This window comes from Elephantulus edwardii, unplaced genomic scaffold (genome assembly GCF_000299155.1).
Source record: "Elephantulus edwardii isolate Elephantulus edwardi_28Jun2011 unplaced genomic scaffold, EleEdw1.0 scaffold00003, whole genome shotgun sequence".
Classification (NCBI taxonomy): domain Eukaryota; kingdom Metazoa; phylum Chordata; class Mammalia; order Macroscelidea; family Macroscelididae; genus Elephantulus; species Elephantulus edwardii.
The window spans coordinates 27,647,350-27,674,092 of NW_006399753.1; the positions used below are offsets into that span (position 1 = coordinate 27,647,350).

The 26,743-nt window shown below is 36.4% G+C and overlaps 1 protein-coding gene across 5 annotated transcripts in view; it reads right to left on the reverse strand.

Moving 5' to 3' along the window:
- SCN2A (sodium channel, voltage-gated, type II, alpha subunit) overlaps positions 1-26,743 on the reverse strand; it is a 172,805-nt gene that overhangs the window by 58,336 nt on the left and 87,726 nt on the right. For 4 of the 5 annotated variants that reach the window (XM_006879342.1, XM_006879341.1, XM_006879343.1 and 1 more), the window contains 6 exons: positions 26,517-26,658; positions 26,166-26,372; positions 24,486-24,773; positions 20,502-20,846; positions 16,676-16,808; positions 8,576-8,814 (listed from right to left, as the gene is read on the reverse strand). In XM_006879342.1, the coding sequence (XP_006879404.1) occupies positions 8,576-8,814; positions 16,676-16,808; positions 20,502-20,846; positions 24,486-24,773; positions 26,166-26,372; positions 26,517-26,658 (1,354 nt within the window). The remainder of the gene's footprint in view (positions 1-8,575; positions 8,815-16,675; positions 16,809-20,501; positions 20,847-24,485; positions 24,774-26,165; positions 26,373-26,516; positions 26,659-26,743) is intronic. The other variant, XM_006879344.1, reaches the window with a different exon arrangement.

A 26,743-nucleotide genomic window follows, 5' to 3' on the forward strand; every position in this document is an offset into this window, starting at 1 on the left:
GATGAAGATTTAGGAATGAGTCCAGTTTTCACCCTCAGCAGTCTTAGACCAGGGCTGTGGCCCTGCAGCAGGGACTCTGAGGAAGAGATGGACAAAGACCCAGGATCACTGAGGGATGGAGCCCCTGGGCCTGGAGATTACCCCAAATGCTTCTTCCTTCGATGTACGACAAGGGCAAATGGGGGAAGTGATAGGATGATGGAGCAGCAAAGTGAAAATTCAAGTTAGTGGATACAAGAGGAGGCATCATGGTATGAAAATTAAAGACGGAAAAATAGGTAAAGGGGCTGTGAAAAGTTATCCCCGTGACCCCCAGGGAGGAAGGGCAGGGGGCTTGCATATTAATTTAATAGTAAATTGAGGGTGGGAGTTGGAGGGCTAAGTTAACTCAGGCAGTGACTTCTCAGCCTCTCACAGTTTGCATGGGAGAGGCTGAGAGCCAGAACATTCATCAGTCATAGTGTCAGGGGAGGAGGTAGATGGGAGACATCCTCAGGACCCAGGATAGTCTGGCGGGGAGCCCGTTGGCTCCCAATCCCCCAAAGCCTCCTGCTGTTGGAATTCCAGAGGGCACTACTACTGGAGATCGGAGATGCCATTCATCATCAAATGCTGCAGCTTTATACTCTTTCAGGTCACTCTTCTGTGTCTCCCGTGTGATGATTTTGGGAACATTGGAGAATATGAGCCCTATCTCGAATATCATGCCCAATGGACTTTGGCTCTGGTCCGCTATCTGTGTTTTGCACGGTCCTCAGATTCTCCCAGATTCATATCCTGGTAGGCCTTGGGTGCGGCATCCCCCATACAGGAATAAGAGATGACAATGTAGGATGAAAAGTTCTGACAATTGCCACCAGCTGTCATGTGTTCCATATTCCCAATCATACCCATGAAGCCACCTGACATGCCTAGCATTGCAAAAGGGGACACAGTCCAAGCCTGCATTCTGCAGCTGGCAGGTCTGGTCCCTGGCATGTTGCCACCTGTGATGCTGAGAAAAGGCCACCTGACATTCGGCTCATACGATGACGGTTACTGGCAAAGAAAGGGATCATTAGGAACATGGGATCCTCAAGCACCACATCCATCATGAAGTGGAACATCCTGCTCTTAGTCCCATACGGCTCCACATGGTCCCTGACTCAGGCTCAGTGGCCCATCCAGCCAGTTCGTCCTCTTGGTGCAGGAAAGGTTCAGGAGTCACAACCCAAGATATGGGGATTGGTCAAGGCTCATGTGCTGCTTCCTCCTACAGCTATCCCCCAAACTCCCCTCTCCCATAGAGATTCCCATAGAATCTCTCCAGGCTTAGGCAAAAGTGAGGATTGTCAGTTTAAAGAACAAGGGATACCTGATTCCAGCCACGGTCTTCCAATTACCTGTTAAGCATCTGAAGGCTGGACAATGAATTAGAATGACAGAAGAAGAAGTTGTAATGCTGGACATGAATATTGAGATGAGCACTGAGCTGGGTACTCATCTCACGGCAACCAAAAGAACAGATATACGTCTTAGAAAAGTATAGTCTGGGCACTCTTCGAGTTCCCTGTGAAACTTCCTTATATATATTTTTAGACATGTTGTTAGGAAAGGTTATTTCTTGGAAAGGGACATCATGCTTGGAAAGGTGGAGGGTCAATGAAAGACAGGAAGACCTTCAATAAGATGGATTGAGACAGTGATTGTGGCAATTGGTTCAGATATGTCAGAAATTATGAGGAAAGCATAAAATAGGACAAAGTTCAGATCTTTTGTTCACAGGGTCACTATGAGTGCCCCTTGACTTAATGGCACCTAATAAAATATATTTACTAATACAAAAAATATAATGTCACATCTTGTAAAATATAACATGCCTTTTTAAATGCTAATCTATATGTACTGATATAAAAAGATAGCAATACTTTTATTTAAAATGGTGTCACTTATATAAAGAAAAAAATATGAATGAGCTTATGTTAATAGACATGTACAAAGTGTTGTTGCTACCTACCTGTGCTATCCACACAACTACTGCTATATTTGAACTCTATGTTGTAGCTACTCTGACTACAAATTCACAAAATATTAACCAACAAGTCATGAATAAGTTTATGATTGAAAGTGCATCAGAGGATGGGGAAAATCCACTATTTCTGTAGGTGATCAAGAAAAATTACAATGTCATAGATTTTGTTTAGCACAAATCTGTAAAGTGTGAGAATCACCTATTTCATCCACTGAAATATTTTCAAGGAAGCATTGTATTTTAAATAAGCAAATAAACTAACTCACTATGGTGAATTATGGTACTGAATTAAGGAATTATTCCTTCTAGTCACTTACACAATAACAAGAAGATATAATACAAAATAAATCATATATTATTCTATTAATTAGAGCAGATTATTACCTCCCCACTCATACAAAGAATAGAATATTGATGTTATCTACTGAAGATTTAAATGTTAAGAAATATAAGTACAATTTTTTTTTCTGATTTTTATGAATAGGCATTTTTTTATCGTTAGAACACTCATAGTCACAAATAAGGAAATATATTTTACTCAACTGAAAAGTTGTATGTTAAACAAACAATCCATGATCAAAGACAAAAGACAAATTGTATTTATATGTACCATTTAGAAGAACTGATGTGTTTGTGTTGTGGTGTTGGTGAAGGGTAATGAACATAGAATGGAGCGCCAAGAGAACAAACCAGTTTGTCAAACAGAAGAGGTTGAAACCAAGGAACCAAGGTGTTCACTATCAGCAGTCAAAACCAGGCCAGGTGCTGATTAAAGAGAAGACTCTCAATTTCTCATGTACATATTCAAACTGAAGTTGAAGAAAATGAAAACAAGTTCACAAGAACCAAAATTCAACCTTAGCCTGGCCTACTTGAATTTAAAAATCATCTCAAGAACAGGTTAGGCATTAAATACTATTATTGAAAACCAGATGAATTGTTGGATAACATAAAAAAGATATCAGTCATGATGAAGGCAAAAGAACATTACAAAGTCAGAGGGAAAAGAAAACATCAAAATAGATGTCAGATGACACTCTCCCACTCTAGAGCACTGAGAAGTGAAAACAAAGGAAGGGATGCTGAAGTAAAAGAGATGAAGAGAAGATAAAAGGCAGAAAACAAAGTGAAGTACTACAGCAAAATGTGCAAAGAGCTAGAGTTGGAGAATAAAAAAGGAAGCACTCGCTTCATATTTCTCAAGTAGAAAGAATGGAAAAATACATTCAAGCCTCTAGTTGCATTACTGAAATGCTATGGGATAACCCAGAAACATCAAAAGAAGATGGAAAGAATAAAAGGAATCACTCCCCCAAATTGGTTGAGATCAAAGCATTTCAAGAAGTAGCATATGATAAAGAGTCAATGTAGATGAGGGAATAAATGTAAATGACATTCAAGACATTGGCAAAATAAAGTTCCAGGAATTGGTAGAATAACATTTGAGATACTAAATATGTATGTTGCTATTGTTAGGTGCTGTTGAGTATAAAAAATAGTGACACTATGAATAAGATTTGAAACTTGTCCTATCCTCTGCCATTCTCATAATTTCTGATATACTTGAGCCCATTGTTGCTTTCACTGTGTCAATCCCTCTGGCTGAGGGTCTTATTCTACTTTGCCAACCCTCCATGTTTCCAAGCTTCATGTTCCTTTCCAAGGAACAGCCTCTCCTAGAAACATGTCCAAAGTATGTGAGATGAACCTTCATCACCATTGCTTCTAAGGCGCACTCTAGCTATACCTTTTCTAAGTCATATCTGTTTATTCTTTTGGCAGTCCATGGGATATTTGGCACTCTTCTCCAACACTATCGTCTCCAGAATTGATGCTCAAAGACATCAATTTTTATTCTATAATTGTTATTCATTGTCCAACTGTAGTATCAGAAATCTTAAAAATGAGCTTTTCTAGCTACTGTGTTAACCTCCAGTAGAGAAATGGTCTCCAGGTGCCTATAGGCATATGGTCCTGCCATCAACAGCTGTGGGACCAAAAGAAGAGACCAATATAAGAGACCGCTTTCCACATTGTGAAAGTGTGTGAAAACACCAAGAAAAGCGCAACAGCATGACTTGTTGACTTAGCCCAAGCTTACTGGAAGTTGTCTGTACTGAAAAATTATATATACTGTGGAACAAGAATCCAGTTGTATCAAGCCTGGGTCATTGCTCACTAGTTTCTGCAAAACTGATTTGCATATCTAGTCTTATGAGTCATTCCTCTGATGGGTCTGAATCTCTGGGGTACCTTTCAGCTGACCAACAAACCCAAGAGACATAGAGGAGCTTAAGAACTGAGCCACAGGTGGAGATGTTGATGTTAGAAATCATGGACTTATACAGCAGATTAAAATTTGGGACCACATTGACTTGAAACTTCTTATAACTGTCCTGCTGCTATACTTAGTGGAACAAATAATAACATCAACTGTGATACTTAGCAAGTGACTGAAAAGAACATGGCTTAAATCAGATGCACCTTAGTCTTTAAACAAATATCATTGTTACCCAATAATTTGGAGAGGATACTGACTGTAGACTTTCCCAATGCAATATGTCTCCTGATCTCCTGTCTGCTGATCCCACGCATATTGCTTGTGGATCCATGTAAGATGAAGCCATTGGCAATTTCAATTTTGTCTCCATCTAGCATCATGTTCCCTATAATTTAGTGGTGAGAATTTTTATTTTCTTGTCGTTGAGATGAAATCCATTTGCAGTCTTTTATTTTCAGCAGCAAGTGCTTAAAGATCTTGTAACTTTGATGAAGCAAGGTTGTGACATCTGCATAATGTAGGTTTTTGATGAGTCTCAATTCTGATGCCACATTCTTCTTCATAAAGTCCAGCTCCTTCAATGATTTGTTCAGTATACAGACTGAATAGGTAAGGAAAGAGAATACAATCCCGATGCACACTTTTCTTCATTTTAAACCATGTAGTGTTTCCTTATTTTGTTTGCAAAACAGCCTCTTGGTCTAGGTATAAGCTTCACATGAGCATGATTAAGTGTTCTGTGATTCCCATTTTTCTCAATGTTAACCATAATTTGTTATGATCCACTCAGACAAACACCTTTTCAGAGTTAATAAAATACAACTAAACATTCTTCTGATACTCTCTGCTTTCAGCCAGGATCCAACTGATATCACCAATGATACCCCTGCTGTCACAGACACTTTTAAATCCAGCTTGAACTTCTGGCAGTTTTCTATTTAGTCTTCTAGCCATTTTTCATTGATTTTCAGGAAGATTTTGTTTATATGTGATACTAATTATATTGTTCAATAATTTCCACATTCTGGTAGATCATTTTCCTTGGGAATGTGTATATATAAAGATAAATAGTAGATCATAAAACTTAAACAAATAAGACAAATATTTTGTTCACATTCTAAAAGTCAAAGTACTGCTATGATTGATAAGAATAGGACCCAAAAAAAGCCTCTCTGCAAATGACAAATGGAAAACATTCCCATAGCATATATGTATAAGAGAATGCTAGTCCTATCTAGGAAAGAAAAAAATGCAGTTATAAGCAAAAAAAGAAAATGTTAATTTTTCTCAAATTGCCAAAATGCAAAAGGAGCAATCATATCTAGTGCAAAGCATATGGGAATGTAACACCCTCGTATATCGTAGGCTGTAATGTGACAGTATTCATAAATATTAAAGATGCACACATTATTGATTCAGAAACAATACTGGGAATCTATCATATAGATAATAAAACATCATTACAAAAGGTGGTGCATTTAAAGATACTTTAGTAAAGCATTATTATGAGGGCAAAAACATTGGTACCCACTTTTATATCCATCAATAGGAATAAACTCTCACTGCTATTGAGCTGGAACTAACTCATAGCTGGCTCTCTGTGGTGTGTGTGAGGCTATAAAATTGCATGGGAAGAGATTGCTTGTCTTTTGCTCAAAGAGCTGCTAGTGAATTTGAACCTCCAGAGAGGCAGGGTCTTTGGGTTAGCAGCACAGCTCCTTAAGGCCTATGCCACCAGAGCTCCCCCTCAAAAGGATATAGGATTAATAAACTGTAATGCAGTCATAACATAAAATAGTAAGCAACATACACGTTAGTACTTTTTGGCATCTTCACAGAATTTTTCAACCATCTCTGCTAACTCCAGAAACTTACTCCAAAAGAAACTGACGTCTTTCCCATTATCCCCTTTCTCCAGCCCCTGACAACCAATAATCTTCCCTTTTCTATGGATTTGCCGATTTTGGACATGTTATACAAATTTACCATGTAATCATTTCAAGATTCACCCATCTTATGGTATACATCAGTACTTCATTCTCTTTGATTGCCTAAAACTATTTATTTGTATAGATATGTCACACAAATATGTCTATTTAGGAATAGATGGCCATCTGGGTTGTTTCTACTTCTTGATCATTATCATAAACCTGCCACGAACATTCATGTGCAAGTTTTTGTGTAAGCATATAATTTCTATGCTGCTGGTTATACATAGAATTGAAAATGTTAGATAATACAGTAAATTTATTTGTAACTTTTAGAAGTAGTGCCAAAGTGTTTTCCAAAGTGGCAGCATCATTTTGTGTGTCCATCAGCAATGTATGAGGGTTCCAAATTTCTGAATAAATGTTTATAATATAGACCCCTACTAGCTACTAAGGGAGCTCTGGTGGCCTAGTGGTAAGACCCTGTACAGCAATCCCAAAAGCACTGTTTTGAATTCACCAACTGCTCTGCAAGAGAAGAGGCAATCTTCTCCTGTGCAATATATATATATATATATATATATTTGTTGTTGTTATGTGCCGTCGAGTTGTTTGCGACTCATAGCGATTCTATGCACAACAGCCCTATACAGCTCCTGAGAGTGTTTTGGAAGGTCAGCTATGAGTCAGTTCTGACACAGCAGCATACAACAACAACAGCAAATCTCTATTGCCCACGTGTTTGTTCTTATTTCTAGCCACTGGTTTCCTGAGATTGAAAGTCTTACAGGATGTGATGGCCTATCTTTCTCTCTTAGAGCAGGCAGTATAGTTGAACTATCAACCTGTAAGTCCAGGACATGGTATGTCACCAGGCTTCCTTTTATTACAAATAAGATCTGCAAAATTTTTTTCCCTCATTCTGTGAATATAATAATATAGCAATTAGTTCAGAGTCTAAAAATATTGTGTAATGTGGGCAAGAAGTTGTGATGTCACCCCAAAGGCAAGAGTTTAAAATCCCCACAGCTGTTCCATGAGGAAAAGGAGAGCAATCTCCTTTTCTGTGATTTATAGCTTCTGAAAACCTGCTGGAAGGTCAGCTATGAATTTATTTCAACTTGACATTTGTATGTTTTAGAATACATTGTTGCTGTTGTTGTTGTTAAATGCTGTCAAATCATAGAGGACTTATAGCAACCCTATGAATGAAAGACCGGAGCCCAGTCGTATAACTATCAGAGTTTCTCCAAGTTCATAGAGTTTCTGGAGACAAGCTATTTTGAAAGTGGATGCCACTCCTGCTTCCAAGCTGTTTTAATCTGGGAGCTCCACCAAACACTGTCCATCATGGGTAACCACCACTGGTAACCGTTACCACATTTGACACATCAGTGTCACAGTGTTTAACATCACAGCAACCACAAATTACCTCTGTACATCAAATTGAAAGACCAGTGATATACTACTTAGAAGGATGTTTAATGAAAACAGTTAAAATCAACTGTCTTTTAAATACAAGGCCAAATACAATCAGTTAACACCCAATTGTGAATGAAACACAAAAACATGCAAACAACCCACACCCAAGCCTCAATCAAAACATGAAAACACACCTTTGTAGACTCCAACCTCTCCACACATCTTCGAAAGGTAGATATCTTAGAATGTGTTACTCACACTATATACACATTTGCTATAAATTAATTTATCAAGTTGAGATGTACATTAATATTTTATAATCATTTTATATCAACATATATTTCCTGTAGGATTTTACTCTTCTTACTTTTCCATATAGGACCCATTTCACTTACATTATTTCATCATGTGTCCAATCTATGTTAATATAAATACTTAAGTAAAAATATATCTAAAATATCATAATTTATAAATGAATTTAAATAACAGGAAAAATTCAAATGGAATAATTCCCTTATTATACTTCCTACCTCTCCAAATCCCATCTTCGGGTTATTTACAAATATTTCAACATTACCTCACCAGTGGTATATTAATTTTGCAAATGGAAAAATACTTAATGAACTTATTCTAAATTTCTGAGAAATATGTCATGGTTTCTTAATCTTATAGCAATTTCCTTTATAATTCACAATCATTTTTCTAATTAATGGATACTTTAACCCTAAATTAAATTGTATGAAAGATCATTAAATTTTTCTATATTTAACTCTAGGAATATATTTTAATTTCTTTAAAAAATAATGCTAAACTTTCATTCTCTATGCATATATGATCAGATTAACTCATATTTTATTTGTGAGTGATATGCAAAATTCATCAAGACAATCATGGATTCTTCTCATTGCAAGAGGATCTTTCAATCAGACTTACCAGGTTCCCAACTGACAGCACATTGCTGAACTGCTCTGTCATGGGGTAGTGTTCCATGGCCATGAAGAGCGTATTTAAGACAATGCAGATGGTGATAGCTAGGTCAACAAAAGGATCCATCACAACCAAGTTGACAATGTGTTTCACCTTCAACCACGGTTTACAGCAGTCCCAAATCAAACACATGTTTGCAAACTTGTACCAGCAGGGTGGGCATTTCTGTCTGGATTCTTCAAGTTCTGAAAGAAAAAAGAGTCAGCATACACATGAAAACTGCATCCTTCCTCCTAAGCAATCCTCAATTTAAATGAAAAGAATTTTTTTAGAAACTTAAATTTTTAAGAAACAGTATGATTAATTTGATGGTGGAAGAGGTTAGAGCTTATAATGGGTTTGCTTTTGCAGAAAGAATGAGCACAGAAAAGCCACTCAATTTTCTAAATTCAACTAGGCTAAATGTAGTTTCTAATATCCAACCAGCAATATTAAACTATCTGAAAACTGTATTCAAGATTGTCAGAAACTAATAGGCAGGATTTGCATCACTTACACTCAATGCACATCCAGGTTCCTAGGAGGAAGAGGAGCTTGTGTCATTTTCATTAGTCACACCGAATCTCAATTTCCTTAGTGACATAAATATTTTGTGATTTTAAATTGAGAGTGAACAGTCAGAAAGACTTTGGGTCAGTATGGAGTCAGAGAGGCTCAAATGAAAGCCTCTCAGGTATAGTGTGCATATTAAACTCAAAAGGATTCCTTTATTTTGTATTTCTAAATTAATTATAGGTCATAAGGAGAAATTCTAACTCTGAGGAAATGGAGTTACCACTGTTACAAATGATCTAAATGTCTCAAAGTGAGACTCTATATTACTGACAGTATTTACAAGAATTTGAAGTGCAACAAATGGAATTTGTAAATGTCTAAAGTATGCACTTATGTATTCTTTTTAGTAAGATTTTATTTAAAATATTTGGTGTTTCAGGTTAAAGCTTATGCAACAAAGTGGATTCACTTTTAACAATTATTATAAAAAGTGTCCCATACTACTGGTTTTTTTTCACGATGTGCTAGCATTCTCATTATTTCTGTTGTTTGTATTGATCTAGCTCCCTTACATTTCTTGCCATCTCATCTTTGCTTTTGGGTAAATGTTGATCATTTGGTCTCACAGAGTTAATTTTTAAAGGAGCACATTATTCATGGGGGATATTATTTAAGTTGTAAGACTAGTTCTGTTTGAAAGGTGACTTTAAGGAAAGCTTGAGTTCGAAGTTCAAAGGAAGGTGATAGTTTCAGGGGTTCCACTAGATTCTAGAACTCTATAGGTCTAGCCTTACTTTGGAGTTTGAGTTTGCTCTATATTTCCCCCATTTTCTCTAGGACTTTCTAACATGTCGTGGGTCAGAACAGTCAGCATTGTTATCCAGGCACAAAACCAAGTTAGAAGACTGTGGTTTGTGTGGGCTATTAATCTAGTTTCTTCTTCAGGCCTTTGATTTCCTTCATTCTCTTTTGCTCTATATGGGTACAGACCAATAGTTTAAATAGTTTAAATGGCCAGTCATAGCTTTTACCACCCTAGATGCTGTTCACAAAACTAAGATACAAAACGTTATCACTGTGAACAATATTATGTAAATTGACTAAGTTTTTCCAAAGACTATGGTCCCAACCATTTTGGTTTAGTAAGCCAATCTCCAAGAAATATGGAAAATAGCTACCCAGCCAAATGACTGAAAGAGATTTATATTCATTCCCTTTCCCAATTGGGGAGATTCAACAGGGTGTAGAAATTATCAAACAATATTATACACAAGTAAAAATTTTGTTGAAATTACTCAAAAGTAGTTGACAGAGAACTGCCAGAAATACAAGCAAAGTTTAGAAATGATTGTGGTACTAGGGAATTGATTACAGATGACAGACTGTTCTTGGCTGAAAGCAGAGTGTACCAGAAGGAGATTTATTTGTGTTTTATTGACTGTGCAAAGGCATTTGGCTGCATGGATCACAAAAAAAAAAAATAAAAAAATAAAATGAATAACACTGGGAAGAATGGGGATCCAGGACCAGGAAGCTACTATTTGAACAGAACAAGGGAACACTACATGAATGCATCAGGGACATATCCTTTCTCCATACCTTCTCAATCTGTGTATGATAAACAGATCATTTTGGAGGCTGGTCTTTATGAAGAAGAATGGGGCATCAGGATTGGAGGAAGATTTATCAACAACCTGAGTTATTCAGATGACACAACCTTGCTTGGAGAAACTGAGGAGGACTTGAAGTATTTGTAACAGAAGATTAGGGACTAAAGTCTACAGTATGGACTGTAACTAAACATCAAACAAAGATTCTCACCATGAGCCAAACTGCCCATGATAGATGAATAAAAGTTTGATATTGTTAACAATTCACCTTACTCTAAAAATCATCATTGCTTACATCAGGAATCAGGAAACCAAAAGACAAGTTGCATTGGGAAAGTCTGTTGTCAGGGATGACATCAGTCTAGAAACAAAGATGTGTCTGATGCAGGCCATGGTCTTTTCAATTGCTTGCTATGCATTTAAGAACTGGACAATGACTAACGGTTACAGAAGAATTGAAGTGGTGGGCCTGCAGAAGATTATTGAATATACCATAGACTACCAAGAGAACAAACAGGTCTGTCCTGTAGAAGGTGAAACCAGGTTACTCCTTGGAGGTAAGGGTTTTGAAACTCCGTCTCATATACTTCGGGCATGTTGTCAGGAGTGATCAGTCCCTGGAAAAGGACAGCATGCTTGGAATAGTAGCAGGTTAGCACAGGAGAGGAAGACCTTGGATTAGATGGATTGACACAATGACTGTGGTGATGGGCCAGTTGTGTCAGAAACCTTAATATAGGGCAAGGTTCAGAGCCATTGTTCATAAGGTCATGTCAAAATAAAAATTAAAACATATGGCCTCGATAACTGCACTTATTTAACAGTATTTTGTGCAGTATTTTACTTTTTTTTAATATCTGAATAAAATTTACTGCAACGTTTGTTAAAATTTGTGCTACAAGACATGTTGCATAGGAAACTATTTAAAGCCCCTGAGGAAAAATATTCATGGTTTAAGGTGCAACTGGTTTTGTTTCTTCTTTGGGGAGAAGGTGAGAGATGATCTCTGGTGAGGAAGATGGCAGAGGAGACGAGAGGCAGAATTTACAGTTATTTCAGGTGATGATTGTGGAATTCTTATATTCTAGCTTTGTGACATAAACTATCTGGATGATTTTGTTTTGTTTTTTGGCCACCCTGTTTGTCTTTAATTACTGAATTAGCAGATATGAAGTGATGCTTCAGCCCAGTAAGAGATAGTGTACTACTTTTGCTCAATCATTATAAGCAAAATGATTAACATGTTTTAAGAAAGCACATCTGGAGAATGAGATTCTCTACTGGAGGGGTCTCCAGTGGCCCAGGGCCATGGCAGACAAACACAGCCAAGTCCTTGCAGGTTCCTGGGAATCACCACACACTATAAAATTGCTGTATATTTCACCTGTGTAGCTTGTGGTTCCCCTCTATAACACTGATTAAGTCTGCTCCCCCACAAACAAGTCAAACTACATCCCTACAAGGGGTAGTTATTAAAGCAACATTTATGCTGAGTCCCTGATTTTATGTGGGGAACATTTTGATTTTAAGAAACTGTAAAATAAATATCTATCGCACTGAAGTAGCTATTACATCAAAACCATGACATCAATATTATTTTAAAATATATTTAATAAAGAGTATAATTATTTACAGAAAAATTTCACCTAAACACAGAAATGCACAGATATTTAAAGTGGTTCTCAAGGTAGTGAAATCTGGTAAATATTGGCAAAGAAAGAACTATAGTTGTGCAGTTATTAGAGCTACTAACCCACTCACTAGCCATTGCAGAAAGATAATGTCAGTCTGTGTAAATATTCACAGCCTTGGATATCTGGTGGGGTCATTGTTCTATAGGGTTACTTTAACTGAGGTCAATGGCCATGAATTTGGGTTCTGGTGGAGCTTTTAACAACTAAGAATGGGAAACTTATCTACCATCTTCCATCAGCATGATGATTTGTAACAAACTCTGTGGGAAAAGGACACACTGTTGGTGTTTGTCAATATGATCGCTATAAACCTTTTAACTCTTTTACCACCAAACACACAATCACTATTTCTTAGCATACAAATAGGGGAAGGGTTCTTTTTTTCAGTGTCAGGCATAATGGACTCTAATCAGTCATTGTAGTATTAGTACTATGCCAACTTGAATATTCTTCCAAACCTGGAACAATTAAGTATGAAATAAACCTTTTAATGGAGCAATCAGCATATGAAAAGGACAAACAATACCATAGGTAATGATTATTCTTGTGTATATAAACATTTAACACTAACTAATGCTGTAAAAGTTTACTTCATTATAGTAAAATATTAATATTCTTATTTTTGATGTTACCACGTACATAGGATTTGTACTGCTGACTCAAAGAAGATCTTCTTTGACAGTCTGAATCTACCAGATTCTGTGGCTCCCTGGAGAAAGATGGGTAACTACATTCATATTATTTATAGCCTCTGAAAATCTGCTGGAGGGTCAGCCATGATTGGTTCTGACTTGACAGCAATAACTTTGGGTCTTAAGTTATATTTAAGGTATTTCATTAAAGACAAATTCTTTGTCTCTTTGATACTGAAATTTTTGAAGTATTCCCTGTATTTTTTACTTCTCTAATTTTGTAAACTCTAACATGTATTTGAGTTATAAATTATAGAAAAATATAATGGTCTATAAGCTAGTAATTTTGGGGAAGCTCTGGTGGTCTAGTTGCAATAAATTAATTGCAATGCCAACCCAAGGCACAAGGTTCAAATCCACGAACTATTCCATGGGGAAAAGATGGGCAATCTCCTCCTGTGTGACGTATTGTCTCTGAAAACCCTCTGGAGGGTCAACTGTGACTTAGATCTGATTCAATGATACATGAAAACAACTGGCAGCTTGGTGGTAAGAAGTTGTACTGCCAACACTAAAGACACACAGTTCAAATCCATCAGCTGCTCTGGGGAGAAAGATGAGCAATGTCCTTTCTCCCATGTGATTTGCAGACTCTGAAAACCCACTGGAGGGTCAGCTATGAGCTATTTCCAGCTTGGCAGCATAGAACAACAATAGCAACAGCAATTTAGAGAAGAATCCTGATGGCACAGTGGTTAAATGCTCAGTTACTAGTAAAAATGTCAGTTGTTTGAATCTGCTCCACAGGAAAGAGGTGGCAATGGCCTTCAGTAAAGGTTAGAGCCTTGGAAAACTTAGAGGGAAGTTCTATTCTAGCCTGTAGCAATATTGTGAGTCAGAAGTGACTCCAAGAGAACAGGCTGCATTTTGAGTACTATTTTTATTAATGCTTTTAAGAAACTCTCGTCCAAATAACCTTATGTTTGGGATGAAGATAGGTAAAAAACATTATTCATTACAGGAAATTACAAAATCTGGCTTTGCCTATGTGATCTCTGAATATAAAGCTTTTAAAAATGCTACCTATCATTCAATAGACAAAGAGAAACAAACAGAAAGTTGTAAGAAAAGTTCAAAAGGCGACCATTAAGTATTGCTCATTTTGACACCAGGGAAAAAAATAGTTATCTAAGTCTTAAAATAAAAACGCTCAATCACTCACACCAAAGGAAAAAAAAAAAAAAAAAAAGGAACCTGCACTTTGAAACAAAGCACTCAGGAGAGGAACGTAGTTGCCTTTCCATTATTCCTATGTGGACTCCTGCATTAAGAACCAATTTCTCTCTTTGCTGAGTCATCTGTGGTCCTCAGATACATTTAACTCACCCTCTTACCATCTTTCCTGAGCACCTTTCCAGGAACTATTTCTAGATGTCTCATGTAAAATGCCTTTGAAAATCAAATTCTTTTTGTTCATCTACTACTCCTTCAATAAATATGAGGCTGTTCATTAACTTGGACAACTTGACAGAAGTTAAAAAAGCAAGAAAACAAAAACTGCCCACTGGATCAACATATCTGATTTGTGAAAAGAAACTATCATTAGACTTGGAAGAAAATATTCTGAATAATCAGCATAAGTCAACCCAAGACACATTTCTACTATTAGCAGGAACAATAGAAAAAAAAAAGAATGTGATGGAGGGGAGTACTATATTGAAATCAGTGTACTTAAACTAAAAATTGCTAATGACCAACTTTGATCAATCCCACATTCCAATTGTTTAGAAGACATATTTTCAATCTCCATAATTAATGGGAAACAGAACCAAACCTTAGCCATTGCTCCTAACAAAAATATAAAGCAAAAACTGCATGTATTAAAACTCCAACACTGGCAATCTCCTGCTTCCTAAATTATTTTCATTTCTAGGTCATCTTTCCATCATAGGCAACTGTAGGAGACATGCTTTCCCCCCACTGAGGGAGATGTAAGTGAATTGACTTTGAAGACTGTAGCTTAATGACTGGACTGGTCCAATCATGTGGCAGTGTTGTTGAAAGTAATGTATGTTAGCTCAAATTTAACACTATCAGAAGAGTGCAAAGTATGACTGTTTAGACTTACCCTGTCTCCTTCTCTACTTCCTGCTTTAGGGAGCAGACATGCTGCTGACATCGGTAGCAGAACCACTGGCAGCTTCCTCTCAGTGGTTTTGCTATGGCAAGGAGCTGAAGACCAGAGAATCTTCAAAAGATTTACCTGGAGGGACAGGGAGGAGCAAGCTACTGGCAGCTGGGGGGGAAGAGGGAGTGCAAGCTAACGCAGGCGAGGTTGGGGAAGAATGCACTGAAGTTTAATAGACTGTAGAAATCAGTAAAAGATTTCTGATATTCTATTAGGACAATATGAAAAGTGGGTCTTGTAATCCTAGTATGGCTGTGCTATGTGTGGTCATCTATACTGCTGAGAATTTTCTTTTTTCTGACAGTGGTTTCTAAACTTCTAGTATGATATTCATATAATGGTATCTTTGCATTCAGACTGGAAAGGAATTCTTCTTAAGAAAATCTATTCAACCTCAAGAGAAACAACAGATAGTAACAAAATCATGCGTGGTCTTTGTCTCCTCCTCCTTCTTTCTTTCTTTACTTCTTTCTCCTTTGACAAATCAACATGCACATGCACACCCACACACCCACACCCACACGTACGCACTGGGGAATGGGGTTAGGAAGAAATGCAGTAAAAGAAAAGAGAATGGAGAAGAGGGCATAAGAGGAGAGGATAGAATACATTTTGCATGAAAGTATGTTCCAAGTAGTTGAAGCTGATGCTTTTAGTCACTTATAGAAAGTCACTATGGAAAGGCTCAAACATCATATTTAACAACAACCACAACAACACAATAGTTCTAACACAACTAATAATGATAATATTTAATGAGTGTCTTCTACATGCTAGATAAATAGGTGTTTTGTGTTTCAAAACAACCTTAAGCATAAATATCATGTTTAACATGTATCTGATGAGGAATCTGAAGTTCAGAGCCATATAGTAACACACTGAACACATGCAGAGTCAAGAACTGATCAAAAATCAAGCCATTCTCAAAGTCTTTATTTTAGTATCACATGATACAGAATTCTAAACAGTATGTTAACTATTCAGGTACACTCTGCAGCTACAGAAAAAGCTATACATAATAATACCTTGGTCAAAGAGAGGCAAGAGTAGGGCTGTAACATTTTGAAAACTTTGTTTCAATGAGGTTACTAGCAGGTCCTAACTCACATTTTTTATCATTTGATCAGGTAAAATAGAAGAATTCTTTAACTTGTGTGTCTCTACTAATTAATACAATTCACGTTGGTTAGCATTACAATGATAAACATTTATGAGTATACTACTTTCTATGTCATGCAACAAATTTTACTAGTTGAAAATTTTATCTTTGAAAGTAGTATTTCACATTTACCTTGAATTTGTAGCAGCTTCCTGGAGGTTAAGTGTAAAAATCTACAAGACAGTAGAATCCATGGATTGTACAGAAACTTTGCATCATACCAAACCAGTACCAAATAGTTATGATGTAAGTAAGACTTTTGACGTACCTTCCATGGTGTTGGTCAAAATACTGGCCATACTCATTGCTCTCTGCCTTGCTGAGGGATCTTCTAACAAATCCATGGAAACGTGGTAAGAACTAGATCGTCTCTTTCTTATTTCAGTTTCTGTAGTAGTGCCCTAGACATAAAATTCACAATGAAGCACCCTTTTGGTAACAAAACCCCAAAATCCTGACATAGGGTGTTATTGTTCACCACACTTTATCAGATCTAAATAACTCATTAAGACATTGCTGGAATAATCATTCCTGAGAAGTGTTGAATAAAAGCATCAGATTCTCAGCATTTGTAGTTGACTGGAATAACTATCAACATGGACTCTTTCTACATCTTAAAGCTGGAATTTTGGGAGAGCCCATATCTACTATTGAAAGTATAACATTTAGCATTTTCACCTAGAACTTCATTGCACACATTGCGCTATGATTTGTTTTCAGGATGAGATATTCCATTTTTATAAAAATACATTCATGTAGTTCAATGTATGAAAAGAATTTTAACTTTCTCTAATATTTATCAGCAATACTCCTCTTAAAAACTTTTATATATTAAAGATTACAAGATATGGAAGCATCTCAAATAATTAAACTTTAAAATTTATCTACAACTTTAAATTACATCCACAAGAATTCCATCAAAATGTCCCATCATTGGTACTGAAACTCTAATTTGAGGAGCTAATAGAAACTGGAGGACTTTAATTTTTTAACAGGGTCACACAAGCTGATAACTTTCCACAAGAATCTTTCCATAAGTTTCAACAGGAATTTATTTCGACTTTGGAAGATTTAAAAAAAAATGTTTTACACAGAAATAAAGCACAAAATCCAATTATTTGAAATGCAGAGTGTTAATAATAAGATGCCATTTTTAGTTCTTTGTTGATTTTTTTCTCCTAAACTAGAAATAAAAGTTCCATTCTTCTATTTATTTTAATCATATTGTGATGTGAATAATTATCATTATTTTCATTAAACTGTATACCTCCAATGTAAATGTATTTAAAAGAAAAATTTCCATTCAATTGTTACATCGCCTGGGAATCAGTTATATGGTAAAAGGGGAGTACAATCATTAGCAAAGAGACAGTCCTAACATAAAACTAATCAGGTGTGTATGTGTGTAATGTACACAGAGATACACTAACAATTTTCTATATGCACAGTTCATTGACACTGATTACATTTTACAAATTTTGCTACATTCTCAATTTACTAAATGATTCATCTCTATAATCTTAAACCCATCATCCCCACTCAACATTTAGAGTTGTTCCTATGTATCTCATCTTATATAGGTATTTTTGTAAAAAATGACAATGATCAAAAGAGATACAGTTTAGTAATTCAGAAAATCTATATTTGGCTCTCATGGCAGTCTACGCCAAGTTGCACAGCTAACTCAAAGTTCACACATCCCCCATGGTTTAATCCCACCAGCCACTTCCTAGAAGAAGGATGGACAGCTTCTCCAACTATGTTGTACAGCTTCTGAAATCCACTGGAAGGTCATTTTGAGTCAGAATTGACTTGATGACAGTGATTTTGTTTTCTTTTTAGCTTAAAGTTGTTCTGGAATAATTTTTATATAGTGTTAAGATTATCTCAGGGCAATAGTTTCGGAGTTTATTCATCCTCAGTGAGAGAGCTCTGGTGGAGAAGGGTGAGAAGTTGCCCTGGCAACCCAAAGGGAGAGACGGTTTGAATCACCTCTTTGTTTCCAAGAAGAAAGATGGATGATTTCCTCTCATGAGATTTACAGCCTCTGAAATTTAGCTAGAGGGTCAATTATGATGAATAGATTACAGTTCATAATATCTAGGACATAACATCAACAATGACAACATCCTCAATGACTCCAGAAAACGTAGATTCCATTGAGAATCTGAAATTCTGTTATACATTTAAAACTGTTGTTATTGTCATTGTGTTACTGTAGAGTCAGAACCGATCCATAGCTGACCTTCTGGCAGGTTTTCAGTCAGTTAATCATATGGGATGAGATTTGTCCATCCTTCTCCAGCAGAGCAACTAGTGGCCTCGAACCATCTGCCTTTGGGATTGCAGCATAGCTTTTTGCCACTAGGCCACCAGAGCGCTCTACATTTAAAATTCATACTTTTAAAATTAAAATGGTGACCTTCAGAATTTAAAGTATTTTACTTGGCTAGATAAAGGTAAAACTTTAAAAAATAGTCTCCTGAATTATGTGCACAACCAGAGATCTACTTTTTAATGGTAGACTCTAAAATCTCTATGTGATTATATGTTTTAAGTTATAAATCTTACTCTGTAGAAATTCTTCATGTTGAATTACCTCAGTTGGACCCACTACTGCAGGTGTCATTTGGGAATAGCTGTTTATTTTCTATTCTCATTTCCATTTGCCGTCTCTCAAAGCTTATCTGGTGTGTCTGTACTTTCAGATCACTTTGCACCACGGTGCAGGACCTGCCTCAAAGTTCCTCACTATAAGATTAATGAATGAAGATGAGAAACTAGAATAAACACAAAGCTTTGAATTGGTTCCTTCTGATTTGATCTCTTGTTGAGTATTTGCATTTTACCCCCTGATATGGTGGAACAGAATCTACATTTTTAAAAGATCTCCAGGTTATCATAACATATAAGAATTTACCTGACAATCTTATTAAAATGGGAGTCATGTAGAAAAAGGGAAGAAAATGAATGTCTATTTCTATAATCCAAGGTAAGAAGCTCTTCTGCTGTGAATAAAATCTAGCTTTGTATGATTTTAATGCAGCTTAAAGAGCTTTTCTAACATAGTAAGTGGAATTATGTAGAGAAAATTATACAAAGAGGATTTCCATATGATTCAGAAAGCTATAAAGTGAAATCAAGGGACATTCCTGGAATATTCTTATACGGAAAAAGGAATTTAATACTAAATGTTAAAAGTATTTTAGCATATATAAAGGAAATATCAAGTAAAAAATATATATATACATATAGTTGAAATCTCTTTCAAAGGCTGGATTTTGGGCCTGTTTGCTTATAAAGAAAATTTATGACAGTAATATAAAAATTGAAATTTGCCAAAATAATGACAGCACATGTAGCAGATACTTAAAGTAGCTTTTGTGCTACCAAAATGTACATTTGAAGAGATATGAAAATGTTACAAAATTCTAACTTGCAAAAAGAATATGGTGCACGAAAGAGTCCAGATATAATAAATATTAATATCTACTACTTCAAGTGGAAATATAAACCTCCCTTTAGTGCATCGTGTCATGTGCCAGACTTCTAAGTAAAAGATCAGCAGTTCAAACCTATTAGCTGTTTCATGGAAGAAAAAGTATTGGAAACTAATGGAGGGTCACTGTGGGTCAGATTGGACTTTATGGCAATATATTTTCCTAAACAGTGAGAGCAAAAATGAATATTAATATGCCTAAAATAAATATTAATGACATTCATGAACGTTAACGTCTTTGTTTTCAACCAGCCCTGTTAACTAAACTTTAAAATTGACAAATTAACTTTTCACTTCTTTTAGCAAGTGATATATTGTCATAATAATGATAAGAGAAAAATTCTAGAAAGCTCAATATTTTTGTTTAATTTGTAGCTAAGTCTAAATAGAACTATTTGGCAAAATAAATTAATAAATAACTTGTATTTAGTCAACCCCTTGATCTTTGAACAACATATTCAGCAAAACCCTTACATTCAATTTTTTTTTAAAAAATCCCAAACAAATCCAACAATCAACCAAAAATGCAACAGCACCACGCCCCCTGCGTCAGCTCTAGCTCTCTTGTGGTCGGCGGCAGTTCTAAATCTCTCACCTCTGGCAGGAGCTGTCCAGTGGGAGATGTGAGGGCAGGGCCGCCCACCAGGGAGACCACGCCGTTGCAGTCCACAGCACTGTGCATCTTCCCGTTCATGGGCAGGATGGGCAGCACCCTGGAGGCGCGACTGGCCTGGCTGACATTGCTGTGGCGCCGCTCTCCGTGTCTGTGCGGCACGAACAGAGAGTCTCTTCTGCTGTCGTTGTCTTCAAAGGTGCTGTGCTCATCGTCCGCAAAGTCATTCTCTGAGCCAATGTCCTTCGTTCGACCTCTGAAGCTGAAAAGGCTCGCCCGACTATTGCGTCTTGGGGAGAAAAGGGAGCCACGGATGCTCAATAAGGACTACAAACAAGAAAACAAAACCCAAACCGAACAAAATTATGAGTCGATATCTTAAAAGGAGAAAATCCAATTCGTTGTCTCATACTTGCACCCTGTAAGGACAGTTCAGTGGGAAGGTGGTAAGTGCTTGACTTTGTCAGTGTCTCCACGGGAAAGCGATGTGTCAGGTTTTGCAAAGGTTTACAGCCTTTGAAATGTGGGATGATTCTTTTCGGTCCTATAGAGCCACTGTGAGTTGGAATCGACATCAAGGCGGAGAGTTTAGTGTTTAATCTTTTAATTTATCTCATCTCATAATATCATTTGATTTTGAAATGAGTGAGATTAATGCATAAAAAAAACCAACATAAATTTTACATTATATATAAGACTATATGAGATTACCTATATAGATAACGTAATAAAAACAAGTATAATTCTAACGATAATTGTATTTCAAATAAAAATTATTGCAAATGTTGTCACTACTTTTTATTGATAAGATTTTGTCAACCTGACATTCATGGGTTTTGGATGAAGGCACAACTTAGTCACGACCTCAGCCCTTTCTAACTACAAGTCATTAGACTATCAATCTAGAGCTACATTGATTTTTAACTGAAACCAGAGAATACCAGAAAGATGTCTACTGAGTTTTTACGGCCTATACAAAAGTATTAATCTATGTGGATTATGGTAAACTACTGATAAAATTGAGAAGAATGAAAATTCTAGAAGACTGATTTGTTCATATGTGGAATCTGCACATAAATAAGAAACATTCATTTGAACAGAACAAGGGGATACCCTATGATTGAGTATCAGGAAAGATATGCATCGGGGTTGTATCCTTTCACTCAAGCTGGACTATGAGAAGAACGTGGCACCAGAATTAGAGGAATTAGAGGGAAGGTTCATCAACTACCTATGAGATGCAAATAACACAATTTTCTTGCTAAAAGTAAGGAGGACTTGGTCAAGGATTACAGCCTTCAACATGGATTATATCTCAACATCTAAAAAACATCTTCACAACTAGATCAACAGGTAATGACAGAAAAAAATATTGACATTCTCAAGGATCTCGTTTTCCTACAATCCACTCGTAGAAGCACTCACATTCATTTACTCTTTGCCACAGCGTCAGAAACAACTCATAGCTAACACTTTAGAGGATTTTTGGAGGCAATAAATCACACAGAAGGAGATGGTCCACATTTCTGCTGTGGGGCTGATGGTGGATTTGCACTATCAAGCACTACCTTTGGGTTACCAGAACCTATAATCACTATGTCACCAGCATTCCCTTCCCCTGAAAGAAGCAGTTAATAAATCAAACTTATTTCATCAGGAAAATGTGCTGCTAAGAACGTCTAAAATGTCTTGAAGATAAAAAGATAAAAAATGTCACTTTAAAGATGAAAGGATACCTTATCCAAATCATGGTATTTTCAATTGCTTTATATGCATGTGGAAATTGGACAATGAATAAGGAAGACTGAAGAAGAATTGATATGGTTGAATTTTGGTATTGGCAAGAGAATGGGATATATCACGGATTATCAAAAGAAGCAAAAGATCTGTCTTAGACAAGGTACAGCCAGATTGTTCCTCAGAAGTAAGGATGGTAAGACTTTGTTCTCACATATTTAGACCCTTAGGAAGGAGAGGTGGATCCCTGGAAAAGGACATGATGCTTGGGAAATGGACTCAGTGACTGTAATAACAGGCTTGAGTTCTGCAGAGGTGTGACGATGGCACAGCATCAGGAAAATTTCACTCTGTTTTGCAATGATGCTACAAGATGGAGAAATGACTGAATGCGTTAATGATTTCATTTTTTAATTATGGATTCCATAATCAAAAGCCATTGAAAACAGCAGTCAAGAAATCAAAAAGACATGTCGTTTCTGGGAGCCAGGTGTTGGTCTTCCTAAGTCACATGCTCCGAAGAGGGGGCCGGGTGGGGATGGGGACAAATACTGTGAAGAGTACTGACTACTACTGATAGCAAACTAGTCAGTTTCAGAGGAAGTGTAACCAGAGTGCTCCAAAAGGCAAAGATGGTGCAATTTCACCTCAGACACTTTGGACATGTTGTTAGGAAGGGCTAGTCCTTAGAAAAAGACAGCATATTAGGAAAGGTGGAGGACCAGCGAGAGGGAGAGACCCTCATCAAGAGAGACTGGCACAGTGATTTTAACAGTGGGCTCATATCATAGGGCGAGGATCTGTTGTTCATAAGTCACAAATGAGACAACATGATGGCACCTACCAACAAAAATAACTGCAGTGAATCAGAGTTCACTTACCGACACCTAACAACCACAACAGTGTTGCAGTGAGGGACTTAAATGAATTTCTATTTCTAGTAGTACTGCACTCACTGTGTGTTAATCATGATCATACCTATCAATATTGTTGTTGTTGTTATTACTATTACTTGGGTATTGTTTTAACTCCTGGTGAAATTGTCTTCGGAGAAATTATTGTCTTCCTGGGAATTTCAAAGATAATTAAGTATCCTAAACCTCAAAGGCTCAACAATCTATGGGTGCATAAGCAAGAGGAATCAGAAAAACATATTCTTACTATAACAATCAGATCATTCTTTGAAAGGAGTCCTGAATGCAATATTTAACACAGATAACCAAGATAAAGCATTCATTAGAGAACTCTAGCGCCCTAGGGGGTAAGCAGTCGTACTGTCATCCAAAAAGCTATCTAGCCAGAGAAATATGGGCAATCTTCCTCCATGCAATTGACAGCCTGTTCAAACCTGCTGGAGGGTCAGCTCTGAGTCAGTTCCACTTCAATGGTAATAAGTTTGAGAGTTTTAATTTCTTTATGCATTTATTCATAATTGACCATTTCTATGGAAATAAACCCATCATTTAGAAGTTTGTAACAACGTATTAATTCATAATCATTTAAAGGAAAAGCAGCAAGAACCTTTTGATCTTATTGTTGGTATTAGGTGTCACTGAATTGAGTATGACTCCTACTGACTCTATAAACAGATTCCTAGTAACTATAAACAATGGATCCGAACCTTGTCCCATCCTGTGCTATCTCCATCCTCTCTAACATAATCAAATCCACAGTGACAGTGACGTTAGTGTCAATCCGTCTCACTGAGAGTTTTCCTTTCTTTCGACCCTCCATCTTTTCAAATACGATGTTCTTTTCTAAGGACTGGGCTCTTTAGTAACATGCCCAGAGCATGTCAGACATATAGATAGCTATTAACACCATATAGAAAGCTATTATCTGTTCTTACTAGAGTCAAGAAATTATCAAGACCCCAAAATCTCTCAAGCTTAGCGTGACCTACGCACTAGAAATGAAAAAGTCCCTGATGATGATTTCTGCTGTGGTGCCTTCCTCACATGGCCGGGTCACTGATACTCAAGCCTGTGGACAGTGTGGCCAGGACCTATAAAGAGGGAGGGGGCAGCTTTCTTCATCTCAAATAAAGCTGTTTATCTGGTGTGTGTGGGGGGGAACCTTTTAAAAAGATCTAAAACAATGATAACCAAAACATTCTAATGATCATTGTGCCATCAGGGGGAAGATAGTTTCATCCTTATTAAATTCTTGTAAATTTGAGAGGAAGTAATTTGTTAAGAAAACATCATTTTTATCATCTGATATGTTTACCTGGTGTGGAGAAGAAAACCTCTTTTCATATGTTAGCCTACTTCCTTCTAAGGAAAAACGGAAACCTTTTCTTCTTATGCTATCTTCAGATTCAGATTTGCGGAACCCCTCTTCCTTCTCTTCCTCTCCTGACTGTTCTTTCTGTTTCTTCTTCTTCCTTCTGTTTTTCAACTCTTTTTCACTCTTGGAGCTCAACTTGGATGCGACTGACGAGCTCTCTGAGAACACTCCTATGCCCCCAGCACCACTTACATCTCTTGATTCCGCAGATGCTGCTGCTGCCGCTGCCTGGGACAGAACAAAGGGAACAGCAACCGCAGAGAAGTGAGTCTTAGATTTATTTATCCATGTTGTTACCTATGTTTAATACTTTCACTCTAGTCTGTATTTTGGAAAAGCAGTGTTTTCTAATTAGACTGATCACAGAATAAAAAGAAATGACGTGTGAAAGATGGCACACTGGACTTAGAGGGAACTATCCAAGTAATGGTGCACTGTTTTAATATTATTCCTAATGGAATAATCTTGTGTATGGAAATATCTTGTGTATGTTATTTTTGCTATTATTATTTTTAAAATGTCTTAACAATGGACAAAGTTAATCAAAGACCTATTTAAATTTGAGAAGTGTTTGCTTTCTGCCACAGACACACTTTAATGCAACTGTCACTACCAGTCTACATTACTGAATTATTAAATAAATGAAATTGCTACACTCAATATAAAATTGCTACACTCAATTTGTTCAGGTATTTTAATAAATAATTTTTTTCCTTTGGTTAAATTAAGTGATTTAATAACAAAAGAACAACAAATAGCAGGGAATACCATACCACTGGTTTCAGAATGAACTTATTAATAACAACATCAAAGTTTTAGAAAAAAATAGAATGTTTAATATTGTTGCTATTACTTTAGTAGACTTTACTTGTTTGGCTTTTATTATATAACTAAGAATATTCAATATTAAAAGTCAACTGATTTCCATTTCCAGAGAAAGTAAAAAAAAGAAAAAAGACAACTGGATTAGTTAAAAAATTACATTGGTCATATATAATTATAAAAATATTTGCCTTTTATAGAAGCCTCAAAATGTCCAATGTAAGGGACTTCAATGATAGAAGGGAGAGAACAAAGCTTTTTTATGTTTACTTACTAGTGTTCTCATTATATAACCTTATAAATTTAGAGTTATATATTCCTCAGAGAAGAAATATTGAATATATCTCATCTTTGAAAACTCTAAAAAATAATCTCAGTTTGATTCTGGCTTTCTGAGTTTTTGAACATAAACTGCCCGTGCAGTGAAGAAATGACTCTGATCCAGTTATTTTTCTCCAAAAACATAGAAAAATATTTTATTAAAGTCACATTGAACTGTATTGTAAACTTGAATAAGTTAAGGTGCTAAGAGTTCATTTCCATCAGGGATCAAAAAGAATTTAAAAAGTCAATAAACCAATTATAATTCTTCATGTTCTCATGCTGTTAATATTGTTAGACATACTCAAAATACAATAACCTCCTAATAATCAGATGGGATTCTAGCACAAACATGATATGCTCCAAAGGTTTATTATTATTGCCAACAACAAAAAAATTACTGGAAAACATTACTGGATTCTAAATAATATTTAGGCATGACAAACAAAAGCAACACTTGCTGTCTGCTAACCATACCTGAGCTTCTTCTTGTTGTTTTTTCAACTGTTCGAGCATTTGCTGAAATTCCGCTTCTTTCTGTTCAGCCTCTTCGAGTGTTGCCTGATTCTGTTCTTCATAAGCCATGGCAACCACAGCCAGGATCAAATTTATTAGGTAGAAGGAGCCCAAGAAAATGACCAGCACAAAAAAGATCATGTATGTTTTCCCAGCAGCACGAAGTGTCTGCAAGAATGGAAGAGACACACTTCATAGCATTTTAATAGCATAAGTATGAGTGTACCATCTGTTGTAATAAAAGATTTTTAGAGCAATTCTCTTGGTCTCACTATTTCATGCTTCTCAAAATATTATATTCTCTCTCCTCACCAATTGATAAAGGTTTTCCCAGAAGTCTTGAGTCATGAGTCGAAATAGGGACAAAAATGCCCAACTGAAAGTGTCAAAGCTCGTGTAGCCATAGTTGGGGTTTCTACCAGCTTTCACACAGATGTAGCCTTCTGGACACTGGCTGTAATTAGAGAGAGGAAAGCTAATCAGTAACTGCCAGTCAGATTGTTTTTATACTTTCTATTTTTATACATGCTTATCACCAC